This window comes from Macrobrachium nipponense, chromosome 26 (assembly GCF_015104395.2).
Source record: "Macrobrachium nipponense isolate FS-2020 chromosome 26, ASM1510439v2, whole genome shotgun sequence".
Taxonomy (NCBI): Eukaryota; Metazoa; Arthropoda; class Malacostraca; order Decapoda; family Palaemonidae; genus Macrobrachium; species Macrobrachium nipponense.
Genome location: NC_087215.1, coordinates 25,866,138 through 25,893,727, shown reverse-complemented (window position 1 = coordinate 25,893,727; position 27,590 = coordinate 25,866,138). Strand labels below are relative to the sequence as shown.

At 42.2% G+C, this 27,590-nt stretch overlaps 1 protein-coding gene across 3 annotated transcripts in view; it reads left to right on the top strand.

The window, feature by feature from the left end:
• Positions 1–27,590, top strand: part of LOC135200079 (cholesterol transporter ABCA5-like) — a 271,083-nt gene that overhangs the window by 123,531 nt on the left and 119,962 nt on the right. For all 3 annotated transcript variants that reach the window (XM_064228374.1, XM_064228377.1, XM_064228375.1), the window contains exons 11-12: positions 11,102–11,273; positions 11,863–12,004. In XM_064228374.1, coding sequence (XP_064084444.1) covers positions 11,102–11,273; positions 11,863–12,004 — 314 coding nt within the window. The remainder of the gene's footprint in view (positions 1–11,101; positions 11,274–11,862; positions 12,005–27,590) is intronic.

The window sequence follows — 27,590 nt, the reverse complement described above, 5'->3', positions numbered from 1 at the left end:
ACAGCTTTGGCTAAGAATAGAGTATCCCCAGAAAGACTTTGATGGACGACAGGTTGCAAGGCAGAGGGAGGGATGATTGTAAGCATGGAGGGAGGAATACAGATTTAATGATTTAGGAAGAAAAAGCTTAAGTAGTTAACATAGGTTACTTGTATGTATGCTTTGCGTTTTGTTAGGTTAAGTGGGATAAGTTTTGGGCCATCAATCCCTTGTGAAGGTTGGTGGGGGGTTTAAAAATGAAATATCCAGAAGTTACAAAATTGAGACAACTTGACTGGATGGACTGAAGTAGAGCCATTTTCTCAACAGTAAAAATTCTTCTAGTGCTTTCAGCTTGTAAAGCAGCAGTTTGAAGATGAATATATGAAAAGGTCACAAGATATATAATCATGATGAGATCATCACTGACCTTAAAGAAAAGTAATTAAAAGCCAGTCTTACTAGAAGAAATTACTTATGCTCTCTGACATGGAATTCTTCACTATTAATAACTGGACACACATACACACATGGAATAAATATTAGTTGTATTATTAATATTATTATTAAGAATAAAGAAAAACACAATTATGAGATAAAATGAGCTACTTTTGAAATGACCACCATTGCCAAGCTCTCTCTGTTTAATGGTAGATGCTGTACTGCTCAAATATTAAGCATCAGTATTAGCAACCATTCTCTCACATAAACTCACGAGTTTCAGCCAACAGCAAGAGTTTCACTGAGAATGACTAGTATGCATACTGCAAAATGCATGCATGTGTTATATATTTCACCAGCAAAAATTTTGATTAACATTGTCAGATTTGCTGGTTTTGAGGCTCAAAAAATATCTCTTATTTAGGGTTGGTCAATACTAAATAAAAGCGATTAGTCAAAAGATAGATGAAACCACATACAATCATTATTAAGGGATTTTGACGTAGGAAAAATCTATTTCTGGGCGAGTAAGCCGTGTCGCCCAGTGAAATACGTTCCTTTAGCGCTATTTCTAAGGTAAAATATTGCTATAATACCAGAGAACTGCTAAATTGGACATGCCAGAATATTCTGACTCGCTCACCTTTATTAAAAGGTGTCAGTATGAATCTGGGGCGAGTGAAAAACACTACCACAGCAGCCTCTCCAATTAGCCTTTTCCACATCAAAACCCTTTAGAAAAGGGGAGCCGTGCTACGGCTCACTTCCTGCTACCGCGAAGGTAGCGGCAGTGACGTCATACCTGCAGATAGCCTTCTAGCTTGGTGACTAAGAAGGGTGGGAAAGATAGGGCGGGATTTCACTGGGCGACATGGCTTCCTCGCCCAGAAATTGATTTTTTCTACGTCAAAATCCCTTTTCTGGGCTCAGCCGTGTCGCTCTGTGAAATTGTACCAGAGAAAACACCAAGCTATAAACATATAAGGTAAATGATACTAGATAAAATAAAGGGTTGAAAATAAAAAACAACTAAAATATGAGAATATAATAAAATATAATAGTATACATAATAGAAAAATATATCACAGCCTTAAGGGGGCTGGCCGGCTAATGCCCTTTTTTAAGGACAGGACTTTGATATTCATACCACTTAATAAGGTGACTTGGGACATCTCCAAACCGCATATGATTTTCGCCTCTGACCTTCGGTTTTGTGACGCCAGGGCGATATATCCCGAAAACCTAACATTTTTCAAATTCTATCTCCTCCCTTGATATTTATAGACCTGGGATTACTACCATATATAGACCTGATGTAGACCTCCAATCGAATGGAGAGTTTTTTTTCTAAAAGTCATTTTTTTGCAAGATATGAATTTTTCAATATGGTCAAAAAATAAACCCTATAAATCCAGAGAAAAAAATTTATAAAAAAAAATACGAAACAAAAATTGGAAAAAAGGGCTCTATTTGATTGTTCTATAATGTCTTTCTGAGTTATATACCAAATTCCAATGTTATAGCTTTAAAACTAAGTGAGAAGATAGATTTTGAAGGTCAATAAGTATAGTTTTGAGATACGGGCGTTCAAAGTTTTCCTTCGTATTTCTATAAAGACAATATTAATAAATAATGATTATTATGAATGTATATTTGTTTTTTGTGTATTAATAAACCAAAACTATTTTATTTATCATAATTTAATCATAAATGATGATCCCTTTGCTCATATATCGCAGCCTGGGGCACTGCTTGAGGCAAGATGGGGCCCTCCTTCCTACGCAATTCTCTCTCTCCCCTTCACTAACTCTGCTTATTACAGCGAATTTTCTTCTGTGTGTTAGCGAGATGTTTTCCTTGTATTTTCCTCTTTGGCATGATGAAATTCTTGCCCGAAACAAAGATAAACAAACGTAATTGCAAAAGAATGTCAAGAGGTGAAACTCGAAGGCGTACACTTTTTTTACAAAAACAATTTAATAAATCATGATTATTATGAATTTCATATTCCATTTTGGGTATTAAAAAACCAAAACTTTGTTATTTATCATAAATGAAGATCTCTTTGCTCAAAGATCGTAGCCTTAGGCATAGTGTGACGTGTGCTGTCAAGCAAGACGGGGGCGTTACTAAGCAACCCTCCCCTCTCTCTTCACTAACTACGCATATATTATGATATTCTGTAATAATACTTGAGCGATTTTTCTTCGTCTGTATGTTAGCGAGATGTTTCCCTTGTCTTTTCCTCATTGGCATGATGAAATTCTTGCCGAAACATACATAAACATACGTGAAAGCAGGCGAATGTCAGACGTGAAATGGAACGTGTAGACTACTTGACGTCTGTGATCGCACTAAATCAGGACTGGACTTGGTAGCTTGAGCCTGAAGTCTCCTTCTCAACTCGGGGAATGTCTACAGATGCCATTTCTCCCAATTTCTTTGACAATAATTATCAAAATTTACGATAATAGAAGAAATATTGCATTTTCTTGTACAGATCAATGTTTTAGGCTTACTGAGTTACGTTAACTAATTACCCTGTAACTACGAAAGTAAGAGGAATTTTGACGAAATATTTCGTATACGTATTCTCAATTGCCATATGAAGCTCCATGAATTTTTTCATGACTTTGCATTTTTCGCCCTATACCTCCATATACGTATAGGGGTTCCGGCCGGCCCCCTTAATATACAGCATATTTTAAGGCTAATAATTTATATAAAATAAAATTCAGCTACCAAAAATACAGATTTAAATGTAATACAAGTACAATATATACAAATACAACTCAAATTCTAAATATGAACACCATTAGAATGGGCTGAGGTAGCTTAGGTAGATTGTTAATGAGGCTGGCGGAAAGGAAATAGTAATAAATAAAGCCACTGCAAATTGCTCATGCTGTAGCAGGGGACACTGGTCTGCCCACTGCTACTGTCGGGTATTTAAGAGCCTCCAAGGACTTAAGGTAATGGCTTTTAAAAACTGAGGGTGACTTCCAACCAGTGTACTTTTTTAGATCATCAAAACTCATATACTTGAAAAAGTTAATAGATGCTATAGCCCGGATGTCATGTACCTTCGGAAATAACCCTGGATTAGCTTTTTTGATAAAATACAAAATTTGTTGCCTTATACCCTTTAGAGAAATGGTCCTCCCAGCTTCCCTAATGAAAAGCGGCCCTTTCGAATGGCCAGATGTCCTAGAAAGGAAATCCTTCAGAGTTTGCACAGGGCACAATGATGGATCCTGTGGAAGCGAGACAATTTTCTATGGCGACCACCTATCTAAAGGGTCTTCATTCTTTGCGAGAAATGTTTGATTTGGTGAAAGCAACACGTCCCCCGAAGGTAAAAATTCTATATGGCCTGGGTCTCTGGATAAAGCAGACAACTCTGAAACCCTAGCACCTGAAGCCAGACTTAACAAAACAAAAATAGTGTCTTACGCAATAAGGATTGATAATCACACCCTAAGTTGTCTGTATCCGAAGCTAGCTTAAGTACATCGTTAAGAAACCATGACACTGTCGACGGTCTCTGTACAGGCCGAAGACGTGCACATGCCCTCGGAATAGACTTGAAGTAAGACTGTGTTAAATTGATACCAAATCCGATCTGGAAAATCTTTTTCAAGGCTGATTTCGTTGTTGTAATTGTGCTAGCCGCCAAACCTTGTTCAAATAAATTCCTAAAGAAGGTGATAGCTACATTAAATGTCATGCTCTGGATATTGGACGCTTTGAGGAATGCCACCAATTTCTTAACTGCTGAATCATACTGACGGAGTGTTGATTCCCTTTTGTCTGACTCCAAGAACGAAATGTTCTCTGGGTCTATGTCCTTACCCCTTTGTCCTGCAAACTTCATGAAATCCATAAAGTTAGGGTTTTGTGAAGACCTGAGGAATCGAACACAGTCTTCGTTTGTATTTGTTGTGACAAGCTCGAGTTCGGAAGAGGGTGAGGACGGAGACCTAGTTCTAGTAGAAGAGGGAACCAGTTGCTCTTCGGCCAATGCGGTGCTATGAGTGCCACTTTACCCATGAATGACCTCAACTTGTTCAGAACCTTCAGGAGAAGGTTCACTGGAGGAAACAAGTAAATTTTCTGCCACTGGTTCCAATCTATGGTGAGAGCGTCTGTAGCGTAGGCCAGAGGGTCCAGGTTCGGGGCCACGTAACATGGGAGTTTGTGGTTCACCTCTGTAGCAAACAGATCCACTTTCAGACCTGGTACTATGCTGCAAACCCTCTTGAATGACTTCCAGTACAGTGACCATTCTGATTCCAGTGGAACTGAGCGAGAAAGTGCGTCCGCTACTACGTTCTGAATTCCTGCCAGGTTTCTTGGCTGCTAGAGAAAAGATTGCTATCATTACATGGTTCACATGGCTTGATTTTGAACCGCCTCTGTTTATGCAGTGCACTACTACTGCACTCTCGAGCACCAACCTGATATGTGTCCTCTTTGGCGGGCGAAGTTTCCTCAGAGTAAGAAACACAGCCATAGCCTCCAGGACGTTGATGTGGAGCTTCTGGAACTGAGGCGACCACGTCCCCTGAACCTTCTCGTACTGCGAGTATCCCCCCCAACCCGTCAGTGACGCATCCGTTTACCACTAAGGACGGAGGAGGAAACTGCAGCGGAATTTCCTTCGCCAATTTTGATGCTTTCGACCAAGGCCAAAGACGTTTCTTCAGAATCGCTGGCATCGGAGCAAGCTTGTCCCGGAACCTTGCATTGGCCTTCGAACGCCAAACTCGATTGATATCCTTGAGCTTGGCCTTCAACAGGACGTCTGTCACGGATGCAAACTGGAGAGAGCCTAAGATCCTCTCTTGGCTTTTCCTGGACGTCTTTTTGGATTTCAAGAATTGCCTTGTCGCCTTTGCAATCTCCTTTCTCTTTGCTGATGGAATGGAAAGAGTATGCGAGTCCAAGTCCCGTTGGATACCTAGCCACTGGAACTTTGACTCTGGAGTCAGGCGGGATTTGCCTCTGTTGATTTTGAACCCTAGGTGTTCTAGGAAAGTCATGACCATTACTGTGGCTTTCATACACTTGTCTTTGTCCATCTCCCACACTAGCCAATCGTCCAGATACTCTACTACCATTTTACCCTGAGACCTTAGCTCCTGCACCACCAACTCCGCTAGCTTCGTAAAAATCCTTGGGGCTATATTGAGCCCGAAGGGCATTACTTTGAAGAAGGCTTCCTTCCCTAATTTGAAGCCTAGGAACGGACGGAAGTGCCGAGCTATTGGGACATGATAGTAGGCGTCTGTAAGATCTATAGAGGTGGTGACCTGTAAGATCTATAGAGGTGGTGACAGTCCCACGGGGAAGTAAGGTTCGCACCTGAGAGATGGTCAGCATTTTGAACTTGTCGCAACGAATGTACAAGTTTAAACAGGACAAGTCTAAGATCACTCTTCTCTTGTCGGTGCCTTTCTTCGGAACACTGAACAAGCGTCCCTGGAACTTCAAATTCCTGGTCCTCAACACTGCTCCCTTTTTGGAGTAGTTTACCAACTCCTGTGTTGGCTCCTGATAGAAGGTGTTGGGTGGAGGAGGACCTTCGATCCAACTCCAGCCTAGGCCTCTGGAAACTATGCTTTTTGCCCAATTGCTGAACCCCCAACGATGACGAAAGTGGTACAGCCTGCCTCCTACCTGTGAATCCTCATTGAGAGGATGAGGGTCTTGTCCCTCTTGCTGTCCTTGTACCTCTAGCTTGGCCGGAGGCTCTAGTTCCGCCACGTTGGCGAAAGGGACCTCTTGCTCTACCACCTCTCCCAAACCTGTTAAAAGGCTGAAATGCCTGACTCTCAAAGGTTGGGTTAAAGGCAGGCAACACCACATACGGGGTTGGAGCTTGCTGGTTAGGAGACGGAGCAAACAGAACCAATTGATGCTGAGGCTGTGCCTTGGAGGTCGAAGGCTGTGGTACTTGCTGTACTGGTACAGCCTGGACTAAAGCTTGTTGTTGAGGTGCCTGGAAAGATTGGAATCTCCTTTGTTTCTTCCTTGGCTTCGCACCCGAGGAGGAGGACTCCAGTTTCCTTTTATATGGAATACCCCAGTGTAACCTGATGCTTTGGTTCAGGCGTGCTGCCTCATGCTGAACCTCGTTGACCACTGAGGGCGGGAACAGATCTGCGCCCCAAATTGAAGAAGCCAGAAGCTTGTTCGGTTCATGTCTAATCGTAGCTTCAGATAGGACATGTTTCCTGCAATTTCTCCTAGCCACCGCAAATTCATACAGGTAGCATTGCATGCTCAACAGTAATGACTTTGCGATAACCTTAAACAGTGGCTCCTGTGCGTACTCAAGAGCCGCCGTCTCGGTCATCACTAATGAGTTAAGAGACCCTGCAAGACGTGACCTAGCATCGAATTCTGTTTGAATCAGAGCATCCGACAGCCAAGGAAGGCGTTCACTGAACATAGTGATTGCACAATCCGGCTTAAGCTTCCCCACAGAGAAGGTTGCCGGCAGATCTACCCACAAATCCTCCCCGCCCAGAAGAAGCAGTGATGTAGGATCTGTTTCTCTAAGCTGGGGCATGGGCTCATCACGCGTCACTGCTTGAAGAGTAAGCTCCGCCACCTTAGATGTAAAAGGTAACGGGTTCTCTTCGTCTGTGGTGAACATAGTGAACAGGCTCTTAAAGGCTGTGATTCTAGTGTTTGCGCAGTTCCACTCTTCCAACCTGCAAACCCATGTCTGTTGGGCCTGGTCCCTGGAAAGGATGACTGTTTCCTTTGGAACCTTATCCTCCCTAACAAGAGCAGCCTCCGTAAGCCGAACATAGCCAATGAAAGGGGGCTGCAAGCCTGCGGGGAAGAACTCAAAGTCCTCGAGTCTCCGGGTACCGCAGCCTTCTATCGTTAACATCCCATTGATGAACGGAGCGAAGTTCGCTACCCTCCAAGGGTTACTTGGATGAAAGGGAGGGAGAGTGGAACTGTCCGGCATACTCTGGCCTTGCACTAGATTACTAGAATGGGCTGAGCCTGCTGCACCCTGCTGAAGACCTGCAATGAGAGACTCCTGAGTACCCAGTCTCTTAATCACCTCCTCAAACCTTGCCGTAACTGTATTGACCAAAGTTCCTAGGTTATTGACCTGTTTTAAGATATTCGTATTGAACAGATCCTGCCCAGCGGGAGAGGAATCCCCTTTGTCCTTTGGTACCTTATGAGGTATCAGGCCCTTAGAAGTTGATGGTAAGGGGCTCGAAGGGGAATGGTAAGATTTCCCCTCCTTTGAACTTGGTTTTGAGGACTTTGACAGGGACTTCTGTCTGGGTTTAGTACCTCCGGTATGGGATGCCGGAACACTTTTAGGAAGGTTGTCATATGATGCTTTTGGTACTGAAGCTCATTTTTGCTGTGTTTTTGACTGAAGTTTCTTTACTTTAGGTATCACCGAGGCGGGTTGCGCCCTAGAAGGAGGCAATCCCCCGGTGAAACCTTGAAATGATTTAGAAGAAGAAGGAGTGGAAGAGTTAGACGTACTCAAGGAATGACCCTGAGGACTTAAAGTGCTAGCCTCATCAACGCTCTTACCAATACCCATATCCGGTGTAATGGGCACATCTTCTGTAAGCGGAAGTGGCACTCCTCCCAACACAAGCTCCGGTAACTCCTCGTCTTGTTGTTGAGATACCAGTTCCTGAATAGTATCAATTATTGGAGCTGCCACTTTTGGGTCCACGTAGGCGGTTTGTTTTCCTGCCGGGAAGATTAAAGCCGCCATGTCCTGGGAAAGGATGTCCAGCTTCGCCTTCCCAACGTTCCGCCCAAAGCCTCCTACCCAAACCTTGAGGGTGGAGAGAGCAGCATCCCTTGCAGACTGATCTGCCTGTAAGAAAAGAAATTTGTTAACCTTGAACTTAACTTACTATGCTATCGGAGACGATAGGGCTAAAAGTTCAGTAAGATACTATACCATTACAAAGACCACATTAAAGATAGAAGCACCGGGAACGGGTAACTTACCAAAGAAGTAACCCGATGTACCATCTCGTAGCAAGCAAAACAGTTCTCGTGATGCCACACTACGGAGTTCTCTATCAGCGCAGCGCAGGGGGCATGGCCCCGGCAAACGTCGTGCCCGCAAGGATCCTGGAGGACGGCATTACAGCCAGCAACCAGACATTGGGTGGCCTGTAAATGTAATGATACATGGGTATCGCTATGTAAAAAGATATGAAAAACTCAAGGTAACATGATATTATGCCAGAGTGACCCGGACTAAAGAGACATATGCATCCCGGGAACTCGTGCTAAGAGCATATAAATCAACCTGGAACCGTAGTAGCCTGGAGGACAATACATTCCAGGTATCCCGGAACCTCCTATTGAAGCTACCCGACCAGGGAGAATGAAATACAAAGGCACTAGCAACGGGCTATCCCGGGCAGTAATGAACCCGGGGTTTCAATGTACGTAATTAAACGAAACAATAAAGTAAAAGATGAATACTCTTAACTCCGCCTACGGAGGTACAACCTCCCGAAAACAAAACCCTCGACGATTGCCGGTGAGGCCAGAATGCAAACCCGCCATATGCGGGGAGGGAATGTCCAAGGCGGGAGGGCGAATACACTGAGAGAGGCGGGAGGAGCCGAGCGCGCCCGGACTACCGCCAACTCTGAAGTAGGGTCGGCTGAGAAGCGACACCCACCAACCTAAGGCCTGAGAGGCCCCCCTCCACACCCCCCTCAGGGACTCGGGTCGGTCGTCAGCGACAACCTTAGCGAGAGAAGCACCCACTTAGTGGGGGCCCTGAGAGGAGGGGGGGGGGGTGGGGGGGGGAAGGCAGGTCAGGAGGGGTGACGATCACGTGACCCAGCGGCTCCCTGCGATTACTGGACTGCGAGGAAGGTGCAGGGGAAACCTACGTAGTAGGCTAGCCGACACGAACACCCAAGAAAAACATACAAAAATAAATAATAAATACTTAAAACTAATGTAAAATCATGCTCTAACACGGGGGGAGGGAAAAAGAAATAGATGGGAAGAGAAATGAACATCAATTCACCTAACAACCAGGCAGGACCACCCGATAAGGAAGGCCCTAACCCGGACAAAGCCAGAACTGGCCTATGCCGAAACGATATAACAAAAGTAGGGCAGACGGCCAGGGTAGGCATGATAAACAAACAAAATAAAATCATAATGAAACGAAGTTAAACTATAACGGTGGGTACCAATGAGGCACGAAACAAAGACACGTGCTCGAAAGGAAACCCCCGTGCCAAATCACGAAAATAACAAAAACAAGAAACATAAAACATATAAACGATCGACAAAACTGCCATCCAAGAAAAGGCAAATAAACGGTACTGAAATACTACTCGGTTCATGAAGTATGGAAGACCACGCGAAACCGAAATGACACAAAAGGGGAACGCCGTAATGGTGGCGCGCAGTCGCCCCAGCGAAGGCGACGCCAGACAAAGCCCTAAATAAAAGGACCACGAGGGTCAAAATCACTCCCTAAATAGTGTCAAACAAAAAACCAGTACTTAACTTGGATGTAGAAGCAGATTGACGATCCATAACGTAAAAACACAAGCCAAAAAAGCAGAAGAAATTAGAGCACAAAAGTAACGTGCGCCTCTCGTAACGGTTATCAAAGGAATGACGTCACTTCGCGGTAGCGGGAAGTGAGCTGTAGCACGGCTCCCCTTTTCTAAAGGGTTTTGATGTGGAAAAGGCTCATTGGAGAGGCTGCTGTGGTAGTGTTTTTCACTCGCCCCAGATTCATACCGACACCTTTTAATAAAGGTGAGCGAGTCAGAATATTCTGGCATGTCCAATTTAGCAGTTCTCTGGTATTATAGCAATATTTTACCTTAGAAATAGCGCTAAAGGAACGTATTTCACTGGGGCGACACGGCTGAGCCCAGAAAAGCAAAAGTGATGAGCTTAGGTTATGAACCATTGCTGCTACTGAGACTGGGTCCCTGTCATGTTCTTAGTGGGAACTTTGATTCCAGTCACTCTAAACCTCCTCCTCTTTCAGTTGAGAGAGATGATCAGTTGAAACAACAGGTGGTAGGAGGAGTAGTCTTTGATAATCATGAAGTTGTTTTCTAATCACTGCTATGAAGCTGTTATTCCATCATGATTAAATGTCTGACTGTAAATGCTTTGTACATCTGTATAGCACCTATATGTAAAATTCCCACTTGCAGTAGAAGAACTAATCAAAATCAGTCATACCTGTTTTTTTTATAAAGCCGAGTTAAACATAGATTACATTAAATAATTCATTTGCGAACTTATGAATATTTTAAGGAATAGTGCGGGAAATCTATTGTGAAGCAATTTTTTTCAGTGAAAAGCTGATAATTGATTATAAAGCCTCTGCCTTCCATGTAAACACAAGCAAGGGTGAAAGATTGTGAACACAGCTCTGAAAGTTGTACTGGTTTGTATTTTAGAAGAATCTGGAATGCCTTGTAGTACTTCGAAAGTAAAATCTTGGCTCTAATCATAATTTGTGTTGAAAAATGTTTTGTAAACTTTATTATACATATCCAAATATGTTTGTATACACCTGTAATCAGTATACTATGTGACCTCTGAATGTAAATATTTCTCATGAATTCAGTTAGAAAGGCATACATTGTCAGTAATGGGTTTTTTGTTTTCTTTCTAGTTTAGCAAGTTACTGTCTGGAGAGAACAATGGTTTTGAAGATGATGCGATCCCTGAGTCTCCAGACCTTGAACCTGTATCTGCTGAACTTCAAGGAAAGGCTGCTGTTCGAATTCGTCACTTGAAGAAGGTGTTTCAGCCTCGTGGGAAGAAGCCAGTTACTGCTGTTGATGGTAAGTACATAGTCGGTCATTCATATGGTACTTTTATGGTAGTAGTCTTCACTGAACCATAATTTTGAATTCTCTAAGTTCTCATGTTGCTATGTGGAACGCAACTTTTTGTAAATGGCTGTAAAATTTTCAAACTATAGTACTACTGTAAGTATAAGAACTGAAGCATAGACAAATGCTATGGCTAAGGTAACAGAGATCTGTACATAATACATGAGATTTTTTTGAAACTTCTAAAAGTTGTAACTACTTTTATACTGTACAGGATGTTAAGGAATTGTATGTGAAGCTCAGTTGAACAGACATGTGTCATGACTGTGCTTTCGCTATAACAACACAGCACTTACTTATAGCCATTTAAGATAAGCACAGGATGTTTTTAGGATGGAGCCAAAGAAATCGTTATTGCTCCTTAGAATATGTTGATGTATTGATTATACTGTATATATGTTGTTTAATCCTATGTTTTTACTCAATCATTAAATTCCATCCATTTTAGAAAACATGAGCATGGCTGTATGTGTACCTTTCACCCAGCCTGATACAAAATATCCCTACTGAAAACTAAACTACTTATTTTGTCTGGTAGGTATCAGCTTAGACATATATGAAAGCCAGATAACTGCTATTTTGGGGCACAATGGCGCAGGAAAGACTACATTATTCAATATCCTAACTGGTATGTTAGCACCGACATCAGGAACAGCCACAGTGTTTGGTTTGGATATTAGGTAAGGAATCATATTTTCAGTGAAAAACTGCGTACTATTTGCTTTTGTCAAATTGCTTATTTAAATGTTACTCCATATTTGTGTCGTTCTTATTTCCAGACACTACATTCTGTGTTTAATAAACTGAATAATAAGGAGGCCAACTAGATCCTTCGATACCCATCATTCATCTGCTTCGTGTTTGTGTCAGCCAAGCTGATTAAAGCAAGTTAGATTGTCCAAACTGTTTCTACTCTGTAGACTGCTTTATCACAGGTCATCTAGTTTTTCAGGCATAATACTTACTGCCTTTTCTCTTACTAAGGGACAATTTGCATAGTATATGGTGCTTTCTAGTGAAATTCTTTAGGCATGTGCATACTTTCTTGATTTGCAAATCTGGAATCACAGGCTATCTTTCATATTGGAAAGAATCTTTCTGTTTTGGGGAGCAAAATATATTGTAGCATTCTGTGAATGTTCCTATATCTAAGTGAAAATAACTAGCATGGTCACAGGTTGAAGAGGGGTATGTGGGTGGCTCCACATGACTCGTGACCAGGCACAGGTGCCAGTAGTCCCTTGCATTCACAATTTTGTTAACTTGACCGGTTTTCCAGCTGGCGCTAAAAGTTATCCTACTGTTAAGACCTCAGGTTTGTTAGTTATGAAAAATACAAATTGATTCAAAATTTGTCATGTTTAGTCTTTGTCATTTATTAGTGGTGACTTGCTAGGTAATTGAAATTTGACATTAGCCCTGTGTTGCCTTTAACCCATTTTGGTTGTTTTTTTTTATCGAGATTAAGGGCTTTGTAGTATAAAGGCATCTTTTGTTCTTCATATTTTTTCTCTTGTGTGTTCTGTGCTTTATTGTTCATTCATATGTAAACTGGCCCCCGTCCTCCCCTTTTGTGGCAAGTGAATTTCCTGACACTGCATTCTTTTGTCTAATAGACAGAAGAAAATACCACAAATTATGTAGATATTCTCTTAGTATGAAGAAAGGCAGTAAAAATAATATTAAAAAGAATTCTCTGTTAGAAATTATCTGGGAAATATGACTTGCTTCCACTAGCTTGGGCTTTACTTATTGTTATTAATTCATTTTATTCCTTCAAGGTAGGCCCTTAGTGAAGGATTTAAGTATTTAGATTGCATATTTATTATTTTTTGCATGTCATTTTCAGAGATATTTTCATTCTGAGATATCAGTAATCAGATTTGATAATGATTTCTGGTCATCAACTGCCTTTTCTGACAATGTGTTCTTCTCTTCTGACTCGGCTCATAACCATCCAGTTGTATGCTATGAAATTCTAACAATTTCCTGCTTTTGATAAAGAGGTAAGGTAGAACCATGGAGGACTTCCAGGATTTTACATTTCCTTCTGCTTTGGTGAAGACAACAAAGAGCAAAGAGCTGGTACCCAATCTTCAACCTCAGCCTTGTAATTGGTGCCTGGAACTGTCCCTCATCAGTATGAAGACAGTGGAATCAGTTTATGATTACATCTAGAAAGGGGACTTCTTGTCATCCATCAGCTTGAATGATGTTTACTTTCAAGTTTTCGTTTTCCGCCCTTGAAGAAGTAGTTGTGCATCATCTGGAGGGAAAGGCTTACCAGTTGTGCACCCTGTTTTTTGGCCTATTCCTTGTAAAATCATGGTATCACTGTCAAGTATTATATTTGGGCTGATACTTGGATGGCTAGTTCATCATGGTGACCTCGGAGGAGGCTCTTTGACTTTATCTGAATATGCTGCTCCAGCATTGTCAAAACCTTATCATCATCATAAGCAGAAAAGAGAGAATTGGAACCAGAATCACAAGCAGTTTACCGTGGGGTGGACAGATATACATCCCATCCCACAGTGGATACAGAGTTTACAGTTATCTATTATGTGTTTGCTCAGACAAAGATTCTGTCTTCCAAGGTCTGGGAGAACCTCATGGTTCATCGGATTTTACTTGAAAAACTTGCCCACACAGCCACTTCCAGATATTTTTTTTCCATCAGTAGCTGAATGGTATGTGGGATCCAGCTTTACAGACCTTTGCTATTCCAGTTGTTTCAGAAGTGCAGAAATAAATATATACTATAGTAGAAAACAGAAAGTTGTGGGGATGTTAACAACAAACAATTTAAAAAAGTAGGATAATCTATAAGGCAGAAACATAATGTTAACACTTCCAAAGAAATTGATAAATACTTCAGTATGCCAATGAAAACTTCTGCAATACTTCAGTTACTAATTCAGATCCAAAATCCCAACTAGCCAATAATTTGTGCCTTGTTGACAAATATTGACAAATATTACACTTCATATTAAGAAAAATAAAGTTACAGTACTCCAACATCAATACACAATGAATTAGTTATCAAAGTGGACAAGAGCTCAGTGGTGGTGAATAGAAAAGTACTTAAAGAATTTCGTGCAGAGCCATTATCCAATGAACTAAACTGCCAGTGATGCTCACAAAACTAAGTAGTGGTTCCTTGAAAATCTTATTATTGTAATCAATGTTACATCCAGCACAAGGTAAAACAATAAAAAGTAAAGAATACAAAATAGAAAAAGATAAATGGAAATTGAAAACTACACTTTGTAGTCTTGAATTGCTCCATACATCAGAAATCACTGGAGCTCTCAAGTTGTGTCAGTCAGTCACCTGACACACTAGGAAAGTTTCAGTTTACTCCGAGATCTGAAGGATTGTGGGTACTATAGGCATCACCCTTCCTGAGTCTCCTAATGTTCTTTTCTAGTGGTGGACTGATGTGTCTGGGATTCATGGGCACTATATCACCCTCCACTTGGGACCACCTTGAGGGGGCTCTCAAGCCTCTGGAATTTTTTTTTCTCTTAGGTTTGAACCCAAGTGTCCCATATAACATTATATTTTGTTCATGAAACTTACCTGTCAGATATATATATAGCTGATAATTCCGACGACCGACAGAATTTAAAACTTACGACACACGTAGTGGGAGTCAGGTGGTTAGTACCCATTCCCGCCGCTGGGAGGCGGGTATCAGGAACCATTCCCATTTTCTATTCATAATTTTTCTGTCGCCGGTGTTGTGAACATCTGTTTACAGCACCTCCGTCTGGATTTGGAAACTTTTGGCTACTTGAGTATCCCTTTTGGTTCTTTTTTGGATTAATTGACTTGGATCGGTGGCTAGGCACACGTTATTAGTGGATTGAATTGATTTTGGTTTGGATTTCGCTAGATTTTGTTCTAGGACTGATTGTAGAGGTAGGCTACTGAAAGCTTCAGTAGACCCACATACGGTATGTAAAGGTTGCAGGGAGCATGAATGTGTGTATGAAAGCCGTTGCAAGGAGTGCGAAAGGTTAACAGATTCTGAGTGGAAGGCGTATGAGACCTATCTTAGGAAACTAGAAAAGGATAGGTTAAGGAGGTCTTCCTCCAGGAGTGTTTCAGGTATGCAAGAAATTAATATTTCTCCTGTTAACCCTCCTTCTGTTAATTCTCCTAACCCTGTAGTGTTGCCTCCGGGCCCTGAAACAGTGTCAGTAGAGAGTAATACTTTGTCCTTAATTTTGGAGTCTATTCGAAATTTAGAATCGAAAGTGTTGGCTCTTGAGAGCAAAAGTGATGTGCAGAAGTGCAGTGATACCCCTTGTGTAGTGGAGGGTGCGTCAGATTGGCCTCGTTTCGCCTCTAGCCGCCGGGACCTCTGCTTGACTCCCAGGACCCGGGGAGGGAGCATGTCGAAAGCCTAAGGAGGGTTACAAGGAACCCCCACCGATCTGGCGTGCCTTCGGCAGTTACTGATGAAAATCCCCAGACTGCCAAGGAGCGTGCACGTCTCCTCAAGGAGTGTTTTTCGTCCTCGGAGGCTTCATCCCCACGTAAAGGGTGGAGTTCTCATGGTGCTTCTCGTCCGCTGAAAAGGACAGCGCGTGTTGGTGACGCTTCACGTCCAAGTTCTCCGGAACTTCGATCTTCTCCTGATAGTGCGTTCGCTGCTTTCCCGCCGCAGAAAAGGCGTAGAGAGTCTTCGGACCTGGATTCGGGTAACTCGTTCGAGCGATACAGTCGCTCTAGAGCTCGGGAAGAGGCCGTGCCTGGGAGGAGGAGGGAGGCGTCCCCTCGCCACTCTCCTGCTCACAGGATCAGTCCCTCCCCAGAACAGGAAGATTCGCCAACCAAGAGGATGCTTCAGTCACTGCAGCAACAACTTCAGGACGCTCTTGCCTCTAGAGAGTCTCTTCCGCGTCGTCGTAGGAAGGATGATAGGCTTCCTGTGAAGAAGTCAAGACCTTCTCCTTCTCATTCTCCTCGCTCGCCTGTCTCTCCGTTTGAGTCTCCCTCTAGAGTTCGTTCTGCTCCCCAGCAGCTCTCTAGAGGAGGTGAGAAGTTAGTTTCTCGCTCTCAGGATGAGGTTTCACCCGCTCGCACGTTTTCGGATGTTCGTAAGCGAGTTGTGCACGCTGAGCGCGCTTCTGTTGCCGCCAAGCTCGCACCTGTTGATGATAAACGTGCGCCAGTGGACGTCGGGCGCGCGCCAGTGGACGCCAAGCGTGCACTTGTGGACGCTCGGTGTGCGCCAGTGGGCGCCAGGCGTGCGCTAGTAGATACCGAGCGCGCACCTGTCGGCGCCAAACGTGTGGTTTCGGATGCCAAGCGCGCGCTAGTGGACGCCAGTTCCTCACCAACGCAAGCACAGATGGAAGAGGGAACCCTACCTGTTCATCGAATTTCTTCAGTACTACCTCCAACTTCTCCAGTTTCTGAAGAGGGAGTTAGCGATGATATTGTCGAAGCAGAGGAAGAGCAGCAGCCAGCTCCTGTCTCATCGGACTACAAAGTTTTGACGCATCTTCTCCAGTCGGAGTTTGGAGAGACATTTCAACCTGAAGCCCCTCGTACTCCTCCTTCTCAATTTTCTTCATTCAAAGCGTCTAAGGCATCGGGATTCGTTAAAATGAAGAAGTCGCTTTCCACAAAGCAAGCGTTCCGCAAAATCCACGATTGGATGGAGAAGAGGAAAGCGTCAGGCAAGTCCTCTTTTGCTTTGCCGCCATCAAGACTCTGCGGAAAAGGGGGCGTGGTACGAGACGGGAGAGAACGTAGGCGTTAAACTGCCAGCCTCTGCTCAGGGTGATTTCGGGAGCATTGTGGATGCCTCCAGAAGAGCCCTCCTGTCTTCATCAAAAGTCTCTTGGACTCATAACGAGTTCGACTTCCATCTAAAAGGCCTCTTCAGGACTCTAGAGGTCTTCAACTTTCTCGACTGGTGTCTTGGAGTTTTGGACGCCAGGTCCAGGAGTTCTGATACCATTAGTCTGGGGGAGCTGTCCAGTGTACTGTCTTGCATGGACAAGGCCGTCAGGGATGGTTCTGAGGAGTTGACTACTCACTTTAGCTCGGGGATTCTCAAGAAGAGAGCACTCTTCTGTAATTTCACACACAAATCCGTCTCTCCAGCGCAAAAGGCGGACTTGCTCTTCGCTCTGTTTTCAGACCATCACTTCCCCCAGACTATGGTTAAGGACATAGCTTCGAGCCTTCAGGAGAAGGCAACGCAAGATCTTCTGGCTCAGTCTTCAAGGAGACCAGCAGCTGCTTCTTCTTCTGGCGTTTCTTTTACCAAGAAACCGAAGCCCTTTCGAGTTGGATCTTCCTCGAAAACAGCCTCTCGAGGAAGAGGCTCTTCCAGAGGAAAAACCCCTGCTCCGTCAAAGAGTAGGAAGTGATATGGAAGTCCTTCAGCCGCCGGTAGGAGCCAGGCTTCTTCTGTTCGCGAAAGCCTGGGAAGAGAGAGAGGCCGACCCTTGGTCGCTAGATATCGTGAGGAAGGGATACAGGATTCCGTTCATGAAGTCACCCCCGCTATCCTCAACACCAAAGGATTTGTCTCCTTCGTATCGAGGAGAAAAACAGAAACTGCTTTTCAATCTGCTATATCAAATGATCAAGAAGCAAGCTGTGGAACAGGTCTTCGACCTGGAATCTCCAGGTTTTTACAACCGTCTGTTCCTAGTGCCGAAACAGTCGGGGGGGTGGCGACCCGTCCTCGATGTCAGCAGCCTAAACCTCTTCGTCACAAAGAAAAAATTCAAGATGGAGACACCTCAATCTGTGCTGGCAGCTTTAAGACCGGGGGATTGGATGGTCTCACTAGACCTCCAAGACGCGTATTTTCACGTCCCCATCCATCCCCAATCAAGGAAATACTTGCGATTTGTCCTGAAGGGGAAAGTATTCCAGTTCAGGGCACTTTGCTTCGGTCTGAGCACAGCACCGATGGTTTTCACCATTCTGATGAAGAACGTGGCGAGGCTGCTTCATCTGGCGAATATAAGGATCTCTCTCTACCTGGACGACTGGCTTATTCGAGCTTCATCGCGAGACCGGTGTCTGGAGGACCTGCACACGACCTTGTCGTTAGCGAAGTCCCTGGGGCTTCTGGTAAACCTCGAAAAGTCACATCTGACTCCTTCTCAATCCTTAGTCTATCTGGGGATTCAGATGGACTCAGTGGCTTTTCGGGCTTTTCCGTCCCAGGGGCGACAACTTCAATGCTTAGAAAAAGTGGCGACCTTTCTGGGGAAGGAAACATGCTCGGTGAGGGAATGGATGAGTCTGCTGGGGACCATTTCCTCACTGGAGAAGTTTGTTTCCCTGGGAAGGTTGCACCTCAGACCTCTTCAATTCTTCCTAGCCAACATTTGGAAGAACAAACAAGATCTGGAGGCGATCTTGTGGTTAACGAGAGAGGTGAAAGAACACCTAAGTTGGTGGTCAGATCCACGGAAGCTCGCAGAAGGGCTTTCTCTCAAGCTTCGGAACCCCGACCTAGTGTTGTTTTCCGACGCATCGTCCACTGGTTGGGGAGCAACACTAGGAGGGAAAGAAGTGTCAGGCACCTGGAGAGGGGAACAGGTGTCCTGGCACATCAATCTGAAAGAGCTATCAGCGATTTACCTGGCGCTCAGGTTCTTCCAGGAGGAAATCTCCAGCAAAGTCATTCAGATCAACTCGGACAACACCACAGCACTGGCATACCTAAGAAATCAAGGGGAACCCACTCGCCTTCTCTGTTTGCCATCGCAAAGGAACTCCTGTTATGGGCGAAAGCGCAAGACGTCACTATCCTGACAAGGTTCGTGTCAGGAGTACAGAACGTTCGAGCGGACCTTCTCAGTCGACGAGGACAGCTTCTGCCGACGGAGTGGACCCTTCACCAGGAGGTTTGCCAGTCGCTGTGGAACCTGTGGGGTTGTCCGCATGTGGACGTGTTCGCAACTTCCAGGACGAAAAGACTTCCGCTGTATTGCTCCCCAGTTCTGGACCCGGGAGCAGTTGCAGTAGACGCCCTACTTTGGAGTTGGTCGGGTCTAGACCTTTACGCTTTTCCCCCGCTCAAGATCCTCGGGGAAGTAATGAGGAAGTTCGTGGCATCGGAAGGAGCGAGGATGACCCTCATCGCCCCCTTCTGGCCAGCAGCCGACTGGTTCACAAAGGTGATGTCCTTGGTAGACTTTCCGAGGACTCTGCCCTTAAGGAAAGATCTACTCAGACAGCCCCACTTCAAGAGGTACCACAAAAACCTCCCCGCTCTGAGTCTGACTGCGTTTAGACTATCAAGAAGTTGGCCAGAGCGAGGGGTTTTTCAAGACCTGTGGCGAAGGCGATTGCCACCTCAAGGAGGCCCTCCTCAATCGCTCTGTACCAATGGAAGTGGGCTGTCTTCAGATGCTGGTGCAGGAAGAAGGGCATTTCCTCCACCACAACCTCTGTGAGCCAGATAGCTGACTTCCTTCTTTATCTGAGAGAAGAAGTGAAGTTAGCTGTTCCAACTATTAAAGGCTACAGGAGCGTGCTTTCTGTAGTCTTCAGACACAGAGGACTCGATTTGACTAATAATAAAGACCTTCATGATCTCATTAGATCTTTCGAGACTACGAAGGTCATCCAACCTAAAGTACCCTCGTGGAACTTGGATGTGGTGCTTAAGTTCTTGATGTCAAGTCATTTCGAACCGCTTCATTCAGTTTCTCTGAGGAATCTGACGAAGAAAACGATCTTCCTAACCGCTCTGGCGACGGCGAAGAGGGTTAGCGAAATCCAGGCTATCAGCAAGCAGATTGGGTTTTCGGACAATAATGCAGTTTGTTCTTTAAGTCCTGCGTTCTTAGCAAAGAACGAGAATCCTTCCAACCCCGTGGGGCGAGGACCTTTGAAATCAAAGGGTTGTCAGAAATAGTGAATGAATGTGAGAGGTTCCTGTGTCCTGTCAGGGCTCTAAAGTTCTATCTGCAGAGAACTAAAGCCTGCAGAGGCTCTTCTGGCAATTTGTGGTGCTCAGTGAGGAAGCCTGATCTTCCTATGTCGAAGAACGCACTGGCGTTCTTCCTAAGAAGTACGATTAAAGAAGCTCATGATAAGTGCAATGATAGTGATTTGAAGCTTCTAAAAGTGAAAGCTCACGAGGTGAGAGCTATCGCTACTTCGGTAGCTTTTCACAAAAATATGGCGCTCAAAGATATTTTGAATGCCACATTTTGGAGAAGCAATTCGGTGTTCGCTTCACACTACCTGCGGGAGGTGAAAGTGACATACGAAAATTGCTTCTCCCTCGGACCATACATTGCTGCAGACACTGTTTTGGGGACAGGAGGTAACACTCATCCTATCCTTTAGGGATTAGGTGGGTTTTTAACCTGTGTTTTATGGTTGTGGGGTGACCGCCTGGGGCGGGTCTCCCTTCCATTAGCTTAGTTAAGTGGGATACCTTTGGTAAGCTAAGCCAGGTGGTTGTATTTTTGCCTCGTTGCCCTCATCAGTATGGTTCATGGTCTAGTCACGTCGTGGTCTCGCCCCTGTTGACAGATCATCTGGAGTGCACCAGCTATATAGGTCTCTACCTTGCTGGCAACTCTAGTAGCACAAGCAGACTTACGTGGCAGTAATCACGAAGCCAGCTATGCTAACAGGTAAGGAACCAAGATATCAAATATCTGCATATATGTGTTTCCTAAATCCTCTATTCTGTCTCTCCCACCACCAAAGGTGGGATTCAGCTATATATATCTCTGACAGGTAAGTTTCATGAACAAAATGATATTGTAATGATACAATTAAGTTTGTTCATACTTACCTGGCAGATATATATATATAGCTGATAATTCCGATGACCGACAGAATTTAAAACTTACGACACACATAGTGGGAGTCAGGTGGTTAGTACCCATTCCCGCCGCTGGGAGGCGGGTATCAGGAACCATTCCCATTTTCTATTCATAATTTTTATTTCCACTGTCTCCTGAGGGGAGGTGGGTGGGTACTTAATTATATATATCTGCCAGGTAAGTATGAACAAACTTAATTGTATCATTACAATATCATATTTTATTGGATTAATATTTGTTGATTTTTCCACTTGTCAAAATTTTCCAAATCTAATAAGAAAAGATATCATGGCTTGATGTGAAGTTAAATCTGAAGCTAAGTAGTGAGAACTGTGGTAGATCCATCATCTACCTGACAATGTTCGGACCTGTTTTTCAGGCGGAACTATTCTGTGGAGATGGACCACGGATTCCAGGGGTCCCTGGTTGTAGGAATAGAACTTTCATCATTCTGTCCAGTTTGCCCATAATGTGATTATGCCATCACCCTTAATGTGATTATGCCATCACCCTTTTGGGGTAGGGTAGGGATGCGGACGATTTGGGAGTCATTACTCACTTGTGCCATTGGCAAAAGATTTAACTTCACAAAAAGCCAATGATATCTTTTCAAGATATTGTTATTATTTTATTTATTAATTTAGTAAAAAAAATTTTATGATTAGTGAGTTTGAAGATGTGATTACCCCTGCACAGTTGATGACTATTGGCACATAACTTGAGTACCCTGGCACAGTTGATAACTATTGGCACATCACTCCCGAATCTCCTTGGTACAGCTTCAAATAATGAAAATGATACAAGGAAACACCCTGTCCCAGGTAAAATATCAAATCCAGAACACCCATTAGGGTGCATACAAATTGAAAAAGAAACAAAGAAATACCAATTGGTAAACTCCAATATTATAACTGTGGACCCATATACATATAATAAACAATAATTCAGAATTAGGACAAGTAATCCTCCCACCAATACAGAAAAATATAACAATTCTAATAAACAAACAATATACATAAAACAAGGACTGAAAAGAAACAAAATTACCCACTGAATCCCACATTGGCACATTTTGATGACCTCTTTGGATCAGATAACCGGTCAAGATTTCTAGCCCTCAAAACTGAAAACAAAATTCCAACAGCTGTACTAGAAAACAAATTACTCAACATATATCCAACACAGCACATGGAATATAGACACATCAAAGATAATGAATGGTTAATCCAAGTAACCAGCAAAAAGCAATCCACTGCCTTTTTAAACATAATGGAAATAAATAATTTAATTACAAGCCATGAAACTGAATTAAGTACAAGATACAGTCATTCTACCCAACAACGAACAAGAAAAACTTCCTTCAAAACAACTACATACTACTAGACTCCTTAAAATTGAGATATAACAACATTCACAATCTAGAAATACATACAATTCCAAGTAGGAAAGACCAGAATAAAGGTATTAACATTGCCAAAGTAAAGTTTACAGGCCTTCCCTTTTAAAAGCAAAATTTTTGGACAAAATAGAGAAGTTCGTCCATTCATTCATAAATCACTACAATGTACACAGTGCTCAAGGAATGGACTTACATAAAAAAAAATTCTATAATAAGGCAATAAGTGCAGTCTGTGCATCAGATAACCTTACTACTAATTGGAACTGTAACCACCCAAAATGTATCAATTGTGGCTTAGCCCATCACGCTAATTCTAAAGAGTGCTCCTTTTACCAATACAACACAGAGCTTCAGCTGTTAATAAATAGAACAGGAATGAAATAGAACACAAATGACAGTCAAGCAAACTAGACTCGAGCTAAAAGTAAGAAGAGTTAATAATCCATCCAAAAGCCCCACTTTCTCAAATGTAACTAAAAATCAAAATAATAAAATACAAGATATTATAAACATACAAACTAATTCTCATGCCAATAATACTAAAATCCAAAATAAGCTTAATATCATATCCACCAATACCACTACTAACATCGAAGCTTCAGATATCCATGAAAAAGAATTTCCAATAGAAGAGGAATCAAATAATAGCAGTAATAATTGAACTGACAACAAGAAAGAATATTGGAACAAACTCCACCTAAGGGGGAAAAAACTGAATATTGAAAATTGCAATCAATTCATAGAAACTCCAACAACACAGGAGAATTTTCTAAAAAAGATGTATTAACCTCATCACAAGAGGAAATACACAATTACCCTCAATCGCAATTATGCAACCAACATTTGAACAGTAAAAAGTCAATTAGTAATCACTCTTTACAATTCCCAACAGACAATACTAATGATAGCATTCCCTTATATAATACTAATGAAAATCATATCATTAAACCAAACCAAAATATATATTTATCAAAGCCCAACTATCCTCAAGACCCAAATATTCCACTAATAACAATAAACCAAATAACCCCTCAAACCAACAATCCTTATCACTACAGAAAAAGACCAATAGAATTACAAAATCAGAAATTTCTAAAGCTAAAAGATCAAATGCTTAGATCAAAGAAACTGAACCAATAACTAATAACCCCAAACATGCTTCTTCTCTTGTGGTTGTAATGAGTGCTTCATAGGCACTTATAACCAACCAACTAACTATCCACCAAGACAGAGGACACAATACAAAATTGTATAATCTATTTTACTAAATTATGAAAATACTCCTGAAAACACCAACATGAGAATGAAATATGTTCTGAATCCTTAAAATACAAAAATGAAATTATAAAATAAAAAATATTCTCATTAATATTTAATTATGAAAAACAAACAACTGCTGAATCTAATAATCAACATACGAATACGACAATTAAAAAACCACAAATAAATTCAAATGCATATAGACTTTGAGACAAAGTAAAATCTGCAATAAATTTACAGAATTTAATACCAATTCCTCCCAATAATGGAATATAAAATTATTCAATGGAATATAAATTGCCTCTTAACCCAACTATGTCTGGGTGAATTACAAAGAATCCTAAGAGACCACAACCCTGTATGTATATGCCTACAAACACAGGATCTAACCCCACAAACATTCGACAATGCAAAATTGCTTGTTATTCACCAACTGACAATGAAAAACTAGGCACAGCAATATATGTTTATAATATATCTCCAATAAACTATTAAACATACCATCACAATTATATCTGATAACAGCTATCAAATTATATATGCCAGATAAAAATATGATCACAATTTGTAACTTATACAACCAACCAAAGGTAATAATCTACATGAACCCCTCCTTATAGGGGAACAAACATAGAGAAATATGTATTAGAACATGACCTATGCTGCCTAAATGAAAGATATGTGCCCACATACTTCTCCAAAACCCACTTAACCTTTTCTTCAGTAGATATCTCACTGCGCTCAGTCAACTTAGCTGAGAGACTCTTGAGTGGAATGTCCTGGATGATTCATATACCAGTGACCACTTCCCCATTGTCTTAAATTATTTCAATAATAATGAAAGATTGCCACTCGTGGAATATAATATCCAAAAAGCAGATTGAGACATATATAATATACATACCAGAAATATACCACCATTTTTGCATAACCAAAACCACAATACGTACTTGTGAATTTTTAAAAAATTTCATAATAAATGCTGCCGATAAAAGCATAGTACCTAAAACTAAACCACACCCAAAAAGATCCCCTGTCCCATGGTGGACTCCAACCCTAGCAACTTTAAGTAAAATCAAACACTTATCAATTCAAAATCTTAGTAGACTAAAGACATGGCTCAAAGCCCTCAACAAATTGCCCAACAATACAAACATTCTAAATAAGATAGTAGTAATCAACATAATAATAAATTATATTAAACCATTACAGTCAAATCTCGGTTTTCGTACGCCTTACTTTTCGTACTTTTCGGTTTTTGTTGACTTTTCCTACAGAATTTTGTCCCGGTTATTGTACATTTCCTTGGTTTTCATGCACAGTGTGTGACCAGGCCCCAATATTGAAGACCATAACAAGGCATCCCTTCTTCTTTCGTGCCTCTTTCTGGTTTTGTGTTTGTTGTTTTTGTGCTTTTCCTGCTTTCTTATTTGAGTGCAACTGCTAAATAACCCAACATGAGACCAAAGAAAGTTCCAAGTGCTAGTAGCCCTTGTGTAGATAAGGCGAGAAATACTATAGAATTTAAGAAAGAACTCGAAGCAAAGTGTTGGAGGAGGTTGCATGCTGATCTTGGTGAGAAATGCCTACAAGTGCTGCTGTTAGTGAATTTAAGACCAGCAGAGGCTGTTTTGAAAAATTCAGAAAACTAATGGGCATACATTATGTGCCTACTTCAGAGATTAAGGACATGTTTGCAAAGTGGAATGATATAAAAAATTTTGAGGAGAATTATCATCCCAACAAAGAAGTTGTAATCATGTCTCCAACCTATGTATGACAATGTCATGTTTAACTTTAGGCAGATTTTAAAGAAATGCCAGAAACAAATACCGTATATACTCGCATATTATGCGACTTTTGAAACCTAATTTTGAAGCTAATTTTAAAGGGGTCGCATCATACACGCGGTATAAAATTAGCGTACCGTCTATGCTTTCCCAAATCGGCAGATCGCGATAGTTACTACCGGAGGAAAACAGTAGATCTTTTAAAAAGTTATGTTTTACTTGTACTTCACTATATCCAATAATTATTGTATGCATTCTCATATTACTATTTGTATTTTAAATACAAAAGAGCGATCGTGCGCCATTTGCATTATTTTGGTTTATACAACATGTTTAACTGTTCTAGACTATAATTTCCAAATCAGTTAAGGCACAACACCGAAGGATTTTTTACTTTTTGTTTTACTCAGTAAAAGAAACATTTGTTACTTGAACTATTATTTTCCTTTTAGGATACGCAGGTAAGTGAAAATTTATTAAAGTAAAAAAAATTGCATAAAATTAATAAACTAAAATCTCCTCCAAAGTCGCTCTCCGTGTCCGTATCATCAAATACTGCTCTGAATTCTTTGCCATCAAGGCAGTCATATTCATCATCTTCCAGATCTTTGATCATTTCATCCTCATCTCCTGCATCTTCGTATAGGACATCGTCAATTCATATGGAAGGTATAGTCTTGTCACTGTGGCGAGCTCTCTGGCGTGGCTTTTAAAGATCTGCCCTTATGCTTCTTCTTCTTTCTTCTTCCAGCTTTTTCCCATTTTTATATGGGGTCGCCGTTTCGGATGAGCGTTTCCATCTATTTCTATCTTGCGCTTCTGCCTCATCAATTCCCTTCTCATGTAAATCTCCTCTCACACAGTCCTTCCATCTCTTTCTTGGTCTCCCTCTCTTTCTTCTTCCTTGCACCTCCACTCCCATAGTATGTCTCCCAGCGTGGTCCTCATCTCTCCTCAACAGGTGTCCATACCATCTCAGCCTCCCTCCTGCCATTCACTTTCTTTGATACTTCCACCACCTTAGTTGACCCCCTTATGTAGTCATTTCTGATCCTATCCACTCTTGTTACCCCAGACATCCACCTAAGCATTCTCATTTCTGCCACATCCATCTTCTTCTGCTCTGCTTTTCTCATGCTTGCTGTTTCCGTACCATACAGCATTGCTGTTCTTACCACCCCGTCTTGTGTGAAATTTTCCTTTTAACCTAAGCGGCACTCTTTTGTCACAAAGAACTCCCGAGGCCGCTCTCCAGTTGTTCAGCCTGCCTGTACCCGATGTTTTACTTCTTCTTCCATACTTCCTCCAGCGTTAACAAAAGATCCCAAATACTTAAACTTATCAACTCTCCTTATTTGCTCTCCACCAAGCTGAATACTTTCTCTATCATCCCCCTCAGTGGTGGTACACATATATTCTGTCTTGGATCTACTTATTCTCATTCCTCTGTCCTCCAGTACCTGTCTCCATCTTTCCAATTTCACTTCCAGATCTTCCCTGCTCTCTGCACACAGAACAATATCATCCGCATACAATATGTTCCATGGTACTGTCTCCCTTACTTCCTTTATTATAACATCCATCACTATGTTAAAGATAAATGGGCTCAGAGCCGACCCCTGGTGTAATCCTACTCTCACCTCAAAACCTTCTGTCTCCCCACCCCAACACTGCTCCTCACTCTGGTAAATACATTCCGGTACATCTCTTGTATCAATCGCACATACTTCTCTGGCACCATCTTCTCCCTCAGGCTCCTCCATACCTCTTGTCTCGGGACTCTGTCATAAGCCTTTTCAAGGTCAATGAATACCATATGTAGGTCCCTTTGTCTTTCCCGAATTTCTCCATTATTTGCCTCAGACAAAATATACCATCTGTTGTTCCCCTTCCCTTCATAAATCCCATCTGCTCTTTACCTATTTGTACTTCTTCTCTCAGTCTAGCATCTATCATCCTTTCCAGTATCTTCAAAGTGTGGGACATC